An 18992-nucleotide genomic window follows, 5' to 3' on the forward strand; every position below is an offset into this window, starting at 1 on the left:
ATTTTTGTACACTTCTTATGGATTTTAAGACATACTTCTATTTTGGCATTTTCATTTTCTTTGAGCAGGGGATTTGTTGTTGCTGTAGGCGTAGACTATTTGTTTGCTGCCTAAGGCTATTGTTGTTGTAATACATTTTAAATGAGCCTTATACAGAATCTTTAGTTATATCATCATAGAGGGTATCGATATATGGATGACCACATATGACCAGATGTGCCCAAGTGATTATTTTTAGTATAATCAAACCCTTTTTTCAGGAAGGAAACTGAAAAAACAATGAAGTGTTAAAGTAGAAACCAAAGACTTGTCGAATGGCCTTCCTCTACTTATCTTCTTGGGTTAATCTGTGTTGTTTCCCATTTTGGTATCTTTAAGAGAAGTCAGAAATAAATAAATGAATTGAAGTAAGGGGTTTAAAAATTAACCAAAATGGCTTTTTTGGTTTAGGGAAAATTGAAATATCGTATAAGGACACGAATCTTTACAAGCAAAATTGAAAGGATTAGGAACCAGTAAAATGGCATTAAGTTAGGCCAGGCGGAACTTTGTCTACCCGCCCCTTCGGGTATATATGTAAACCACCTTTTATCATAATTCGGTGAAAAACGAATAATTTATGCTCCCATAGCAGCTATATAGAAATATGATCCGATTTGGACCAAATTCGGCACGGATACTGTTCAAACTATTGGTCTTTTTGGCAGCTATATCCAAATATGGACCGATCTGAACCTCATAAGACACAGATGTCGAAAAGCCTAACATAAGTCACTGTGTCAAATTTCATCGAAATCGGATTATAAATACGCCTTTTATGGGGCCAAGACTTTAAATCGAGAGATCGGTCTGTAGCCAATTTGATGAGGGACATCGAAGGGCCTAACACAACCCGCTGTCCCATATTTCGGCGAAATCAGACAATAAATGCGCCTTTTTTGGGCCCAAAACCTTAAATCGAGAGATCGGTCTTTATGACAGCCATAACCAAATCTGAACCGATCTGGGTCAAATTTTAAAAGTATGTCGAAGAGCCTAATTTAACTGACTGTCCCAAATTTCGGCGAAATCGGACACTTAATGCGCCTTTGATGGGGTCAAGTTCTTAAATCTAAAGATCGGTCTGTATGGCAGATATATCCAAATCTGGACCGATCTAGGCCAAATTAAACAAGTAAAAAGGTGTGAAGTTCGGCCGGGCCGAACTTTGGATACCCACCATCTCGGGTGTATATGTAAAGCCATATAGATCGGTCTATATGGCAGCTATATCCAAATCTAGACCGATCTAGACCGAATGGAAGAAGGATGTGGAAGAGCCTAACACAACTCATTGTCCCAAATTTTGGCGACATCGGAAACTAAAAGCGCTTTTATTGGCCCAAAACCTCAAATCTAGAGATAGGTCTGTATGACAGCTATTGTATATCCAGATCTCGACCTATCTGTGCAATATTGCAGAAGTATGTCGAGGGGCTTAACTTAACTCACTGTCCCATATTTCGGCGACATCGGACAATAAATGCGCCTTTTATGGGTCCGTAACCTTAAATCGTGAGATCGGTCTATATGGCAGCTATAGCCAAATCTGGACCGAAATTGAAGAAGGATATCGAGGTGCCTAACACAACTCACTGTGCCAAATGTTGGAAAAATCGGACAATAAATGCGACTTTTATGGGCGCAAGACCTTAAATCGAGAGATCGGTCTGTATGGCCGCTATATCCAAATCTGGACCGATCTAGACCGATTTGAAGATTGATGTGGAAGAGTCTAACAGAACTTACTGTGCCAAATGTTGGCAAAATCGGACATAGGACATAGAATAGGCATATTTGTATACCCTCCACCAAAGGATGGGGGTATACTAATTTCGTCGTTATGTTTGTAACACCTCGAAATATGCGTCTGAGACCCCATAAAGTATATATATTCTAGATCGTCATGCCATTTTACGTCGATCTAACCATGTCCGTCCGTCTGTCAAAAGCACGCTAACATTCGAAGGAGTTAAGCTAGCCGCTTGAAATTTTGCACAAATACTTTTTATTAGTGTAGGTCGGTTGGGATTGTAAATGGGCCAAATCGGTCCATATTTTGATATAGCTGCCATATGAACCGATCTTGGGTTTTGACAATTTTTGTCCGATTTGGCTGAAATTTAGCACATAGTGTCTTGGTATCTTTTCCAATAACTGTGTTAAGTATGATTCAAATCGGTTAATAATCTGGTATAGCTGTCATATAAACCGACCTTGGATCTTGACTTTTTAAGCCAATAGAGCACGCAATCCGATTTGGCTGAAATTTTGCACGTGGTGTTTTGTTATGACCTTCTATAACTGTGCTAAGTATGGCGCAAATCGGTTCATAACCTGATATAGTTGCTATATAAACCGAACTGGGATCTTGAATTCTTGAGCCTCTAGAGGGCGCAATTCTCATACGATTTGGAAGAAATTTTGTACAACGGCTTCTCTCATGACCTTCAACATAAGTGTCCAATATGGTCTTAATCGATCAATAGCTTGATCTAGCTCCCATATAAACCGATCTACCAGTTTTGCTTCTTGAGTCCCTACAAGGCGCAAGTCTTATCTGAATGAACTTCGTCGCCTTTGGCGTCTTCGTCGCCTTTGGCGTCTTCGTCGCCTTTGGCGTCTTCGTCGCCTTTGGCGTTTTCGTCGCCTTTGGCGTTTTCGTCGCCTTTGGCGTCTTCGTCGCCTTTGGCGTCTTCGTCGCCTTTGGCGTCTTCGTCGCCTTTGGCGTCTTCGTCGCCTTTGGCGTCTTCGTCGCCTTTGGCGTCTTCGTCGCCTTTGGCGTCTTCGTCGCCTTTGGCGTCTTCGTCGCCTTTGGCGTCTTCGTCGCCTTTGGCGTCTTCGTCGCCTTTGGCGTCTTCGTCGCCTTTGGCGTCTTCGTCGCCTTTGGCGTCTTCGTCGCCTTTGGCGTCTTCGTCGCCTTTGGCGTCTTCGTCGCCTTTGGCGTCTTCGTCGCCTTTGACGTCTTCGTCGCCTTTGGCGTCTTCGTCGCCTTTGGCGTCTTCGTCTTCGTCGCCTTTAACGTCTTCGTCGCGTTTGGCGTCTTCGTCTTCGTCGCGTTTGGCGTCTTCGTCGCGTTTGGCATCTTCGTCGCGTTCGGCGTCTTCGTGGCGTTTGGCATCTTTGTCGCCTTTGGCGTCTTCGTTGCCTTTGGCGTCATCGTCGCCTTTGACGTCTTCGTCGCTTTTGGCGTCTTTGTCGCTTTTGGCGTCTTTGTCGCTTTTGGCGTCTTCGTCGCCTTTGTTGTCTTCGACGACTTTGGCGTCTTCGGACTATGTTACCCCTCCGGCCTCGCCCGAGCGTTATTATATGCACTACGGCTCCATTGCAGCTCCAATATTGCCGGTCCAGTGTTGGGAAATGCATTGTTCTGTTCTTATCGACAAGATAGTGGATTTTATGAGTCGGAAGAGCATATTGGTGGCAGCGATCCAGGATACAAAGTTGACCAACACCTGCAGCCTGCACAGTTGTTAAGGATACAATGTGCTACACAATGATCGCTTAAGGAGTGGAGGTTGGGGGTTTGGTATCCTAGATACACCATTCCGTGCAGTATAGACCCATCTTGACTGCGCTCGTCGCTAGTGATACCTACATGTGTATGGGGATAGCTACCAAGTTTGGTACAGCCGAGATATAGCTATACAACGCCGGGACATACCGGCGGTGGGTGGTTGTGTCCCAATTAATTACCAAGTTTACAAGGCCGACAATTGTGTCCTAGTGTCTGGCTATAATCGCTAGGAGACTTTCAGCATAGCTGGTTCGGATCCTTACCACTTAGACGGGTTCACAGCCCTCTTCAGTCTGCATCCATAATAGGTAATTTTTGGTGGTCATTTATGACCACCTGTGGCATGCCCTGTGCCACTTTCTCCCTTATATTTATGTCTTGGACCAGCAATTCATCTTCCTGTTCCTTAGCATATGGTTTACCCAGCCTCTAAGGACTAGGTCCATTCGGTACTGGTTTAAGGATCGGCTCAATGTATCGATCCGCACATTGTTAAAAGCCCCCTCGATGTCAATGCATACCGCCAGTGTGTACGGTTTTGCATCGAAAGATTCTTCTATTTTATGCACAACCTTGTGCAGAGCAGTCTCCACCGACGTTCACTTGACATAGGCATGTTGTTTGTATTTGAGCAGTTCGCTGGATGTACTACCCTTTATCATGGTGTCCACAATACGTTTCATGGTTTTGGGTAGAAAAGACGTAAGGCTTATGGGTCTGTAGGCCTTTGGTGTCGCATAACTTGCCTTGCCGGGCTTGGGTATAAACACCACCCTTGTCTCCTGTCATATGCACACTGTGAAAATTTTGGCCAAATGAGGCGCCAGATAGTCTACCTCTTTCTGTAGTAACGCCGAAAATATTCCACCAGGTCCGGGTGACTTAAATGGTTTGAAGCTCCTCAAGGATTCCTTCACCATAAATTCCACTTTGAGGGTAGGAATAGGGTATGATATAGTCGGCTTCGTCTGACTTTTGCCTTTCCTTACTTGCTTTGTATTATTTTTAAAAGTCATCATGGACAACAGTGCATCTGTAGATGTATCTCCTATATATTTGAAAAAGTCATTCAAACAACATGTTAAATCCGGTCCATGGTGTAGGGTATATAAGATTCGGCCCGGCCGAACTAAACGCATTCTTACTTGTTTCAATAGACTCGGAATTTTTCTGGCTTAGTTAACAGGCATTTTAATTGCACTCTTTTCAATAAAGGTTGTAGATTCACTACATCTTGTGCCCACAGACAAGTTTGTGTCTCCTCGTTTAACACCTGTTGATGCTGCCTTTCTGTGCCAAACAAATACGCCAACATGCTAGCGAAAATCAAATTAAAAAGAAATTAAATTAAAATTGAAGTGAAACTAAGAAACATATCCAACAGTCTCGAGTGTTAACGATAACGAGGCCTCAAAAACGCCCCCGAAAAAGAGGAGATTAATTAAAATTTCAGTGAAAGCATATTTAAAATAGGTCTTAGCTTTGGCAAATATTTGCGATTTAATGATAGAAACTTTTAATTACATTTGTTAACCTTGAAAGCGGTGGAACGAAACGAAACGAAATGTCAAAAGGTTGCCTGCCACAACCGCCGACTATGTGAAGTCATATAATCACCATGAATCAAATTAAATGAAAAACCACTATTTACTCAACGTGCTCTATTCTCTGTCGCTTTAGCGGTGTCCTCTAAAGCCGTTGTCTTTTTCAAGGATACGACCTCAAAATCTGTGGATGAGAAAGGGTGTGAACAATGTAATCAGTGATTCGCAAAGCAAAAACAAAACTGAAACAAAAGTCAACAGAGCTGAAAGAATGAAAACGGTATGAAGGCAAGGCAAATTTAAATGAAACATGGGACGAGTGAGGGCATATAATTTGGCAAGGTGAATGCAATGTAATGCCTAAATTTCTAGGTTGGGATAGTTTGGGTTGAAAAGAGGAGGCAGATATTAATCCGCCCCATGCCGCTATGGACATACACCTAAGCCAGTAATCGGCTTGTTGTGTGCTTTAAATACGAAAAAAGTAACCTCGAAGAAGAAAATTTAAGCTAGAATTCCTTGCTACCTACAGCATCCTTAATTGTTTTCCATAACACTCCCCTTAGTTGGATCATGCCTGGTATAGTGTCCCCACCTAAGTGTCGGTGTCTGTTAACCGCGAAAGCCGGGTAATGACAATGGAAATGCTCCAACTTCTCATCATCATCCCCGCGTGCCCTACACGTGCTATCACTTGCTGCAACGATTTTACATCAGTGAGCTTGAAGTCCTAAGTGACCCGTCAAGATAGCAATACTGACCTCCTTCTTACTTCCTTTCAGTAATAGCCTCGTCTTCCCACGATCTGGATCCCCCAATAGGGTTTTTGCTGTCCTGCCGACTGTTCCACAGTGTTGCATGTGCATTCGTCGCCCCAGCCTTTAACTCGGACTACGTCGACCCGAAAGGCTTTGGGTTAACCAAGTTTATTGACGGCAGCCTTCGGGCCTTTACCGTCAAATCAGGCTTTGGGTTAACCAAGTTTATTGATGGCAGTCCTGCCCTTTCATTTCCCCTTACTGCGTTATCCAATCGGAAACCTCTTCCCTTCCTTCCATGTTCCCTATCGTCGCCTCGATTATTCCGCGATGATATGAGTTGCTGCCATCCTCAATCCACTCTCCAGTTGCATTAGGTCTCATAGCTGCAGTGGCTGTCCCACAGTTAATCTGTATGTCAATGGGTCAGATATCTAGAATAGTCTCCAGTGCCCTAGTGGGAGTGGTTCTCATCGCTCCACCTATGTCCAGAAAACATGTTCTCTGAACCTGTTTTATGCTCCTTATGTTGCACTTTTTCTCCAAAGCAGTCCACCAATCTACTGAGGTGTAAGTAAATATTGGTCTAATCACGCTCCTGTAAAGTCAGTTTACTGTCCTCGGATTTAGGCCCCAACATCTGTTAGCCTTCTCAGTACGCCCCTGAGTGTGACACTTCCAATTCAGTTTCCTATCCAAGATCACCCCTAAGTATTTGACCTTGTCAGATATCTAAATAGGGGCAAACTTCTCACATATCACTGAGTGCAGTCCGTTTCAAGTTAAAGCTCAATGATAAGGGGCCTCTTTTTTATAGCCTAGTCCGAACGACGTGCCGCAGTGCGACACCTCTTTGGAAAGAAGTTTTACATGGCATAGTACCTCACAAATGTTGCCAGCATTAGGAGGGGAAACCCACCGCTGAAATTTTTTTTCTGATGGTCAGGATTCGAACTCAGGCGCTTAGCGTCATAGGCGGACATGCTAACCTCTGCCCATGAACATTCCACACTGTTCCATAGTGGAATGTTCATGGGCAAAATTTGCATTTGCATATATCGAAATCGTCTAATTGGGGAAATGTGGTGCTTTAAATTGGCCCACCTTTGTCTTCCTCGCGAATAGGCATATTTCAGTCTTATCTGGGTTAACATTGAGACTCCTGGGTCTAGCCCTTCTGCATAGCTGGTTCGGATCCTTTCCCTTTAGAAGAGTTATATCATCGTCTGCTTAGCAGTCGGGTTCAAATCCCCCCTTCAGTCAGCATCCGTAATAGGTCATTTATGGTGGTCACCCATAGGAGTGTCGTTAAAGTGCCCTCCGGTGGCGTGCCTTGTGCCACCTTCTCCCTTCTATTTATGTCATGGGACACACAATTCATCCAAATGTTCCTTAACATATGGTTTATCCCGTCTCTAAGGACTATTTTAAGCGATTTTGGGGCTGAGGAGGCCCCCTAGTTTCTTGGACCCAACTTTTATTATGAAATTCGTACTCTACTCTTGAATACCATTCATTTGAATCCCATATTGTGCCGATCGGTCCACTTTTATTTTTGGGTAGCACTTTTGGGGTAGGGGGAGGGTCCGCCACTCTCCCGATTGTATCTATGATCCGATCAAGACAATGCTCGGATACCAAGATACAATTCACTGTTCCAGAATTTATCGAAACCGAGTAGTAATAAATTCAACTTTTATGACCTCAATAGTCTTAACCGCGTGACTGGTGTATATGTCAGCTATATCATTCAACCAGTAAGGAAGGGCAAAAGTCGGGCGGTGCCGACTGCATAATACCCTACACCTAACCTATAAATACAATGTGGGAGCTATATCCAATTCTGAACCAATTTTGATCGACCTCGGCGAGCAAATATATTCAAACTGTAATAACTACGGTTGACAAATGACAACATTATTGGAAATTGCCCAAAATCTGACAAACATATATACAGGAGCTATATCTAATTCTGAACCGATTTCGAGCAAACTTCTCAGATATTGTGGTAGTGAGGAAGGTGTTGTACAAAATTTTGGGAAGATTGGTCAATAAATGCGCTTGCAATGGCTGTAGGAGTGAAAATCGGGCTATATATATAAATGAGAGCTATATCTAAATCTGAACCGATTTCTATGAAATTCACCAGTAATGTCGAGTGTCATAAGAAAATCCTTCCTGCCAAATTTCGAGAGAATCGGTTAACAAATGACCATTTTATTGCGTTATTTCTGCAAATCGGACGAACATATATATGGGAGCTATGTCCAAATCTGAACAGATTTCAAGCAAACTTCTCAGATATTGTGGTAGTCGTCGAGGAAGGTGTTGTACAAAATTTTGGAAAGATTGGTCAAAAAATGCGCTTGCAATGGTTCCAGGAGTGAAAATCGGGCTATATATATAAATGAGAGCTATATCTAAATCTGAACCGATTTCCATGAAATTCACCAGTAATGTCGAGTGTCATAAGAAAATCCTTCCTGTTAAATTTCGAAAGAATCGGTTAACAAATGACCATTTTATTGCATTATTTCTGCAAATCGGACGAACATATATATGGGAGCTATGTCCAAATCTGAACAGATTTCAAGCAAACTTCTCAGATATTGTGGTAGTCGTCGAGGAAGGTGTTGTACAAAATTTTCGGAAGATTGGTCAATAAATGCGCTTGCAATGGCTCCAGGAGTGAAAATCGGGCTATATATATAAATGAGAGCTATATCTAAATCTGAACCGATTTCTATGAAATTCACCAGTAATGTCGAGTGTCATAAGAAAATCCTTCCTGTCAAATTTCGAGAGAATCGGTTAACAAGTGACCATTTTATTGCATAATTACTGCAAATTGGACGAACATATGTATGGGAACTATATCCAAATCTGATCCGATTTTTTCCAATATCAATAGGCTTTGTTTCTAGGCCGAAAAACATGTCTGTACCAAATTTGAAGACGATCGGATGAAAACTGCGACCTGTACTTTGTACACAAATTAACATGGACGGACGGACAGACAGACAGACGGACGGACAGACAGACAGACGGCCATATCTAAATCGAATCAGAAAGTGATTCTGGATCGATCGGAATACTTATCAATGGGTCTATCTCTCTTCCTTTTGGGTGTTACAAACTAATTCACTAAGTTAATAATACCATATACCACAGTAATGGGGTAGGGTATACAAATTTCACAGCTTACTTCATAATTTTTATTCAATAGCATATCTATGATATTTGATATTTCACTTTTTAAATACTAGCTGCCTCAGTGATTTCAAATTCAATTAAAATTTATTTATTGATTCACCTAAATCTTTCACCATTTAAGCTGATGGTGTGCTCTTTTCATGAGGTAGGGTCATTAGCTTAGCTTAAGTAATTACACTGGGCATTTGCCCCATTCCTTTTTTTGTTTAGATTTAAAATTGGTGGCCTTTTGAAATGATTTCAGTGAAAAATTGCTATAATCTGCCTAAGGGGGAGGCTTAAAAGAGTTGGAGTTTAATGCCGCAATTAGTTTTAATTCTCACAAAAATGTCCATAATGGGCCAATGTTATTAAAGCTGCATAATCTTTTGTACAAATGCATGTGAAAATGCACATCTCTTGCAGTGCTCTTCCTCAAACTATTCTACACCCACATGGACAGCAATACACAACTGTTGTGCTACATACATACATACATACACAAGTATGTGTAGGAAGGTTAGTGTACGGTGGTGTCGGTGGGGTTGTATTTATGTGCACTATAAACTAAACAGAGATAATCCTCTTATCGAGCACAAAAGCAACAGAAAGAGAATGGATTTGTATTCAATGGAATACTATGCGAATGTTGTTGTGTTATATCCCCTTCTCATGGCAACCAAGGTACACTTAGTTTGAGAGTCATTTTGTCATGGTAAGAGAAATATCAACATAGGGGTCCATTACCATGGATAGGGGCATTTAGTCTTAAGCATCGCCAAGTCGAACACTATCAAAGAAGGTATTTGTGAGTCTGTTCAAGTAAACAAAACTTTCATTATTATACCCTCCACCATAGTATGGGGGTATACTAATTTTGTCATTCTGTTTGTAACACATGGAAATATTGATCTGAGACCCAACAAAGTTTATATACTCTTGATCGTCTTGACATTCTTAGTCGATTTAGCCTTGGACAAGTTTGGCTAAGACTAAAGGCATGGCGTTCTGCGGCACCAAGGCTGTCTTTTTTCAGAATGCAAAGACTAGGATGACAAAGATGCCATATTGTGATCACAATTGTAGGTTTCTGTGGGGGCTAAGAACCACTCAGAAAAGTTTTAGCGCACCTCCCCCACCTCAGAATGTATAAAAAATTATATTGTTTTTGACAATATTTTCCTATTTTATTACAATTCAAATGGTTTTAGCCACCCGCCCCGCAGAAAGCTGGACAGGCTTTGCTAATGGTTGTGATAACAGGCAATGCAATGGAAGGATACTCAATACCGCTTTACGAACAGGAAACCAATGTCGAGACAATCGTTGACTTTCTCAGTATTGAGAAGACTATGATAATCAAATTTTTAAAACATCAGGCAGACCAAGTTCGGGAGATTCAATAAAGCCTCACGAACAGGGACCCGTCGATGGAACCGTCAGCGCCTTTCTCAAGATTCGGAAGACTAGGATAGACAAAGATCATAGCACGATGTAAGCAAAGATCCTAATTGGCCATTCGAATAAACCTCCACCCGAAACGAGAAGGCTTGACTGGGCTAAACCATATCAACTACGATTTATTCGATGCTTACACTGGTATTCGGCCGAGAACCTATGTTATTTGTCATAAATATTTAAATATATTGTATTTTCCCCAGAGTTGTCAACGTCGGATGCAACAGCGCTGATATAGGGAGACGTGGGAGCATACCTGGCATTACTTTAAATGCCTTTCGACTCTCCAACACCGCTACCCACGTCGCAGCTGCAACGGCTGGTGTGGGAAGCAAAACAGACAGGAAACGAGGTACTAATAGGGTGCGATGGGAACTCTCACCACATTTCGTGGGGTAGTGCCAACATTAATAAGCCGGGCCACCGAATTCTCGAATACTAACGCCGAATAACACTAAATATGGTAACACCACTACCATTGTTGTTGGGACTAGGGACGAGGTTTTAGATGTGACAATATGTGTGGTAAATCTAATAGAAGAGGTTCGGGATTGGATGATCTCCTTCTCTGACCATCGCTACATCAGGTAATAGGTCCGATTAGCTTCCGTAATAGGTTGAAAACCAACTGGACAAAATTTGGAAGACTACTCAGTAGAAGGCTTGGGCAAGATAATTTAGATTGTGTTAGCATAGAAGACATTGAGGACAATGTCAACAGGTTTACGAGTGCATCCGAAAACAGGAGAGATCCGCAACATTGAGATAGAGGTCCGCAGACTTTATTATAGAAAACTTAGTAAAAAGAGGCTGTTAATTGGCATGTGTATGAGACTTGGCTCAAGAAAACTATACGATTATCAGTGGCAAATTGTGTCTCCTGAAAGCTTTTCTGCCAACAGTTCGATAGCATTAATGAAGCGGCCCAAGTGAAAAAGTTTCTCTCAAAACCGCATGTGCAAGCTGAAATGTTTGTGGACGATGTGGGAGTGAGAGCAGAAACAATGGAGAACATGTTGAGGCTTTTCAACTTAATCTTACCTACACGAAGAGAAGTCGTTTATTGGAACCTGGTCGTTCTTACACAGATACTGCATGGTTTTGGCTATTTGTATACCTTTTACCATATGTATACTAATTTAGTCACTCCGTTTGTAGAACATCGAGATATTGATCTGAGACCTAGTAAGTTATATATATTCTTGACCGTCGTGACATTCCAAGTCGATTGAACCCTGTATGTCCGTCCGTCTTTCCGTCAGTCTGAGAGTCCGTCCGTCTGTCCGTCCGTCTGTCCGTCCGTCTGTCCGTCCGTCTGTCCGTCCGTCCGTCTGTCCGTCCGTCCGTCTGTCCGTCCGTCCGTCCGTCCGTCCGTCCGTCCGTCCGTCTGTCTGTCTGTCTGTCCGTTTGTCCGTCCGTCTGTCCGTCCGTCTGTCCGTCCGTCTGTCCGTCCGTCTGTCCGTCCGTCTGTCCGTCCGTCTGTCCGTCCGTCTGTCCGACCATCTGTCCGTCTGTCCGTCCGTCCGTCCGTCTTTACATCCGTCTGTCCATCCGTCCGTCCATCCATCCGTCCGTCTGTGCGTCCGTCTGTCCGTCCGTCTGTCCGTCCGTCTGTCCGTCCGTCTGTCCGTCCGTCTGTCCGTCCGTCTGTCCGTCCGTCTGTCCGTCCGATGTCTGTTTGTCTGTCTGTCCATCCGCCGAAAGTACGCAAATTTTCGAAGGAATAAAGCTAGACCTTTGATATTTTGCATGAATACTTCGTGAGTCGGTGGGATTGTAAATGGACTATATCGGTTCATGTCTTGATATAGCAGCCATATAAACCGAACCAGGATACTGACTTCGTGAGCCTGAAATTTCCGATTTCTCTGAAATTTGGCGTGAGGTGTTTTGTTTTGACTTCAAACAATTGTGCCAAGCCTGGTCCCAATCGGTTAATAACCTGATATGGGTCCCATATAAATCGATCTCGGATCTTAACTTCTTGAGCCACTAGAGAGCGCAATTCTTATGCGATTTGGCTGAAATTGAGCATATAGTGTTTCGTTATGATTTCCAACAATTGTGCTTAGTATGGTTGAAATCTGTCCATAACCTGATCGTGTTTCGTAATGACTTCCAATATGGGTGCTGGATATCGTGTAAATCGGTTCATATCCTGATATAGTTGCCATATAAATCGGTATTGAATCTTGAATTCTTGAGCCACTACATAGTACAATTCTTATCCGATTTGGTTCTTATTCTAGAGGGTGCAATTCCTATCCGATTTGTCTGAAATTTTACATGACGTATCGTCTTGACTGACAACTACTGTGCTAAGAATGTTTGATATCGGTCCATAACCTGATATGGCTTCCATATAAACCGATCTTGAGGGCGCAATGCTTATTCCATTTGGCAGAAATTTCACATGAGGTGTTTTGGTTTAACTTCCAATAACAGAGCCAAGTATGGCATAAATCGGTTTATAACCTGATATAGCTCCCATATAAACCGATCTCGAATCTTGACTTCTTGAACCGCAAGGGGGCGCATTTGTTGTCCGATTTGGCTGAAATTTTGCACGAAGTGATTTGCTTTGGCTTTTAATACCCTTGCCAGGTATGATCCAAATCGGTTCATAACCTGGATTAGCTCCCATATAAACCGATCTCCTGATTATAACTTTTGAGCCTCAACAGGGCGCAATTCATATCCGATTTGGCTAAAATTCAGTACAACGACTTCTTCGTAACCTTCAACATACTTACCAAATGTGGTCTGAAGCGGTCCATAACCTGATATAGCTCACATATAAACAGCTCTTCCGATTTTAATTTTTTTTAGCCACTATAGGGTGCAATTATGACTTTGGTAAATTTTGCTTTGATCTTCAAAAGCCAAACCAGGTAAATTAAAATTTTTTGCAAATGTTGCCCATGAACAGCCCACTATGGAACGGGGGTCAAGTTCTCACATATCAATGAGTGCAGTCCGATTCACGTTTAAGCTCAATGATAAGGGCCCTCCTTTTTATAGCTGAGTCCGAACAGCGTGCCGTTGTGCGACACCTCTTTTGTGAGAAGTTTTACAAGGCATAGATAGTACCTCACAAATGTTGCCAGCATTAGGAGGGGAAAACCAGCCAAACCAGGTATGGCCCCAATATGTTAAGAAACTTGGTATAGCTCCAATAGCACAGCAATTCCTATCCATCAACTTTTGATTGCCTATAAAGGGATAACGAGCAAATAACTTGACAAATTTGATCCTTGGTGGAGGCTATATAAGATTCGGCTAGGCAGAACTTAGCGCGCTTTTACTTGTTTGGTTTGCTATTGGTATTTGATACCCCCTACTATTTGTAGAGTCTACATTCCCTAAAGTAGCGTACAACATTTTTAGAACATTGACCATTTCTCCCATTCAGTATTTTTGGCGGTCAAAAAAAAAAAAAAAAAAAAAAAAAGAGAAAAAACTTTCGCTTAATTCCTATAACAAATTTTATTTTTATTTAGAATTCGTTAAACAAACAAAGCTGTTGTTGAGCTTTCGTTGCATCAAAAAAGAGAAGAGAAAAGACCCCAAAAAGGGATTTGCAAAATCGACAAATGCTATGGCAAAACATTTTTGCCTTTACAAATGACATGGCAAGCAAAACAGCAGCAAATGGCAAAAACTATGCGTTCTAAGGTTACCGGGTCGTGTTTATGTTTTAAATTGGAATTTTACTTAATACCCAAAGCGTATTATCTTCCATATCGGTGCTGTGCTGTGAGACTCCCACTAGCCATCCACTTCCCAGCAGTGAGTTTCGAACACAAAAGAACGCGAAATAAATAAATAATGAAATCCTAAAAGTGTGTATGAGAGAGAGAGAGAGAGATAAAGACGAATGGAACAGCGATGGCAACAGGCAAAGCTGGAAATAGTTCATACTTTTATGCTCGCCATGGCCAACAAACGAACAAATAAATTGCTTTTAAAACTGTTTTTTTGTTCTACAACTAAGGTCTATTCCATTCTTTTATTTATTTAAGTTTTTCTTCGATCGTTTTGTTTCGTTTTGTTTTGTTGTTGCTGATACTGGTATTATTCTTATTTTGGCTAAGAATGCAATTTACTTGTAGTCGTCCATAGCTACCAGCTGCTGTTGCGTTTCTCATGCTGTGCCCCTTATGGTGGTATTTTATAGAGGCTTAGCAAAGAAAGTTTTCTGCTTTAGATGCAGAGTGCAGTTTTAACAGGGCAATGCTAACTTGGGCCAGAGTAGTGGAAGTTAAGACTAACAATTAAAAGCGTGCTAAGTTCGGCCGGGCCGAATCTTATATACCCTCTACCATGGATCGCAGTTGTAGAGTTCTTTTCCCGGCATCTCTTCTTAGGCAAAAAAGGATGTAAGGAAAGATTTGCTCTGCTATTAGAGCGACATCAAGATATGGTCCGATTTGGACCACAATTAAGTTAAATGTTGGAGACCTGTGTAAAATGTCAGCCAATTCAAAAAAGATTGGCCCTTTGGTGGCTCAAGAAGTAAAATAGAGAGATCGATTTTTATGGGAGCTGTATCGGGCTATAGACCGATTCAGACTATAATAAACACGTATATTGATGGTCATGAGAGGATCCGTCGTACAAAATTTCAGGCAAATCGGGTAATAATTGCGACCTCTAGAGGCTCAAGAAGTCAAGATCCCAGATCGGTTTATATGGCAGCTATATCAGGTTATGAACCGATTTGAACCTTATTTGACACAGTTGTTGTAAGCAAGAATAAAATACGTCATGCAAAATTTCATTTAAATCGGATAAGAATTGCGCCCTCTAGAGGCTCAAGAAGTCTAGACCCAAGATCGGTTCATATGGTAGCTATATCAGGTTGTGAACCGATTTAAATCATACTTAACACAGTTGTTGGGTATCGTAAGAAAACATGTCGTGCAAAATTTCATTCAAATCGGATAAGAATTGCGTTCTATAGAGACTCAAGAAGTCAATACCCAAGATCTGTTTATAAGGCAGCTATATCAAAATATGGACCGATTTGAACCATACTTGGCAAAGTTATTGGGTTTCATAAGAAAACACATCGCGCGAAATTTCATTCCAACAGGATTTGAATTTCGCCCTATAGAGGCTCAAGAAGTCAAGACCCAAGATCGGTTTATATGACAGCTATATTAAGTTATGGACCGATTTAAGCCATACTTCGCACAGTTGTTGGATATCATAACAAAACACGTCGTGCAAAATTTCATTCAAATAGGATAAGAATTGCGCCCTCCAGAAGCTCAAAAATCAAGACCCAAGATCTGTTTGTATGACAGCTATATCAGGTTATAAACCGATTTGAATCATACTTGGCACAGTTGCTGGATATCATAACAAAACACGTCGTGCAAAATTTCATTCAAATCGGATATGAATTGCGCCCTCTAGAGGCTCAAGAACTCAAGACCCAAGATCGGTTTATATGGCAGCTATATCAGGTTATGAACCGATTTGAACCATACTTAACACAGTTGTTGGGTATCATAAGAAAACACCTCGTGCAAAATTTCATTCAAATCGGATAAGAATGGCGCCCTCTAGAGGCTCAGGAAATCAAGACCCTAGATCGGTTTATATGACAGCTATATCAAAATATGGACCGATATCGCCCATTTACAATCCCAACTGACCTACACTAATAAGAAGTATTTGTGCAAAATTTCAAACGGCTAGCTTTACTCCTTCGAGAGTTAGCATGCTTTCGACAGACGGACGGCCGGACAGACGGACGGATAGACGGACAGACGGACGGACAGACATAAGGACAGATGGACGGACGGACAGACAGACGTACGGACGGACGTACGGACAGACGGACGGACGGACGGACACGGCTAGATCGACATAAAATGTCACGACGATCAATAATGGGGTCTCCGACGAATATTTCGAGTAGTTAGAAACAGAATGACGAAATTAGTATACCCCCCTCCTATGGTGGAGGGTATAAAAAATAACTAAAAATTAAAACTATACCTACAACTGATTCGATTTCTACTAAACTGTCTTCATATCCTTTGTACAATTATATGGTTGCAGAAAGACTTAGAAGCATTTCCTGATACTCTTTAGCCATATCCATCAGATGGTCTGTCCTTACCCCTCTCTTAGTCCACTTCGGAGTTCAAAGTAAACAGCCCATTTCTGAACCATTTTTTTCTTAAAATTTTGTTTTTTTTTTGCCATGTTTCCAAAGAATGCCTAGGTAAATGTGATTAGAACAATGGTACCATTAACAACAGACCTTCAATTGCCTATTGCATTGTATTGGCCCTTAAGATATGCCAATACTGCCAGAAATTGCAGACCCTAGGCAAACGAATAGCCAATATATTTGTGTTGCTACTGTTAACAGTTTGTAGGTGGAGGGATACATTGATGCCTTTGTCTGTAAGGCGAATAAGATTTGCTGCTGCTCCTCCTCCTAGCATTTACTCAAGCACAGTTGTGCGCTATAATCCAAAGGACTTAAATAACATTTAATGCTGTTGCTGCTACTGCTGTTTCTGCTCCTAATTGAAATTGGCATAAAAGAAAAAACAAAAAAAAATGTTTTGTTTCTGCTTTGTTGATGATATTTCGTTAGAGTTGTGCTGTGTAGTCCTTGTTTCATGCTGTTGTTGCGTTTTATTTGCCGTTCTTCTGTTTCCTATTTTGTTTTATAAGAATCGAAATGCTTTTAGTCCTGAAATAATTTATTTCTCTAGTAAGGTATATTCTCAGCATGCAAGGACATAAGTCCTTATAAAATACTGCTACGAAATTGAAGTGCAGATGCCACCAGAAGGCCAGAGGCAGAAAAATAAATGCAGTTCAATGCGAAAGGGAAGAGTTGGACGATTCAATGAACCTATTCCAAAGCAAGGCGTTTGTATGATGCTGATACCACCACTACCACTACCACTACCACTACTACTGCTGTTGCTATCAGCTGCCTTGATTGCATTGCCAATTTGTTTGTTCTGCAGGAGCATAAGTCAAAGGAATTAAATTAGTTGTATTATATCCTTTTAACTGTAACTAATGGATATTTTATTGTAAAGTAGCATTTAAACAGACAGACAGACGGACCAACCAACCAAGAGATGTACACATGTATCCTGGCTAGCTGGCTGCCTTAGTATAGTTGATGTTTAATTGTTTCTTTCTTCAGTTAGTTATTGTGTTTAGAATTCTTTTCCTGGCTATGAAAAGGATATTGAGGGATTATATGCATGCAACTTGTAGACAATAGAATATTTAATTAAATTACCTATATTTGTCGTAAATGTAATGGAAGTATGAACTACAGAGCTTGAGTTGTATGCAAGGTGTTGAGCTATTGTGTGTAATTTCAATTTAAATTTTTTTTTAAATTGCTTTTCGCAACTATGTGAGAAATGACATTATATGGCCTATTATTAGCATGCCTGACTGAATAAGTTGTGGCCGTTTAGCATAAATTCAAGGAAAAAGAGTTTAATGGTTTGCTGATGGTAAGCTCTTATTTAATATGTGATCATGCACATATCCTTTATCCTATTAATGAATAAAGATTTAAAATTTATAATTTAAAGTTTCAGTTTTTTGTGCGGTTTGTTTTATACCCACCACCCTAAGATAGGGGGTATATTCATTTAGTCATTCCGTTTGCAACACATCGAAATATCGATTTCCAACTCTGCAAAGTATATATATATTTAGGATCGTGTGTCTGTCCGTCAGTCTGTTGTAATCACTGTACACCCTTCAAAAATTGACATATTGAGCTGAAATTTAGCACAGATACGTTTTTTTGATGCACTCTGATTAAGTCATTGAACGGACCAAATCGGACCATATTTGGATATTGCTGCTATATAGACCGATCTGCTGATAAAGGGTCTGGCACCAATAAAAGATTCATTAAATAGCCGATTTCGTTGAAATTTTAAATAGTGAGCTGTTTTAAGCCTATCAATATTCGACCCAAATATGGGTAAGATCGGACAATATTTGGATATATTGTAGCTGCCATATAGAACGATCTACCGATAAAGGGTCTGAAGCGCATAAAAGTTTTATTTAGTACCCAATTTCACTGAAATGTTAAACATTGAGTAGTTTTAGGCCTTCCGATATATTAAGATGTAACTGGCATATAGACCGATCTGTCGATTGAGGGTCCAAAGGCCATAAAACCTTTATTTAATACTCGATTTCGTTGAAATTTTAAACAGTGAGTTGTTTCAAGCATTCCTAAATATGGTTGAGGTATATATTTAGGTATAGCTGCCATATAGACCGATCTGCCGATTTGACTTCTTGAGCCAGTGGAAGACGCAATTTTTGTCTTATTTGGCGAAAATTTGGTACATAGTGTTCTGTTGTGACTTTCAAACACTACGATCCAAATCGGTCCCCACATACCGATGTCCCTATTTGACTTCTTGAGCCCCTTTAAGCTGATATTTTGCATGCGTTGTTCCGTTA

The 18992-nt window shown here is 41.1% G+C and overlaps 1 protein-coding gene across 1 annotated transcript; it reads right to left on the reverse strand.

The window, feature by feature from the left end:
• Positions 1 to 256: 256 nt before the first annotated feature.
• On the reverse strand, positions 257 to 14656 carry LOC131996012 (surface protein-like). Its single transcript, XM_059365419.1, has 3 exons — positions 14615 to 14656; positions 2610 to 3311; positions 257 to 268 (listed from the first exon to the last, which is right to left on the reverse strand). The coding sequence occupies exons 1-3, from the start codon at positions 14654 to 14656 to the stop codon at positions 257 to 259; spliced, it is 756 nt and encodes a 251-aa protein (XP_059221402.1).
• Between the last annotated feature and the right edge of the window lie 4336 nt (positions 14657 to 18992).

The sequence above is a fragment of the Stomoxys calcitrans genome, chromosome 3 (assembly GCF_963082655.1).
Source record: "Stomoxys calcitrans chromosome 3, idStoCalc2.1, whole genome shotgun sequence".
Classification (NCBI taxonomy): domain Eukaryota; kingdom Metazoa; phylum Arthropoda; class Insecta; order Diptera; family Muscidae; genus Stomoxys; species Stomoxys calcitrans.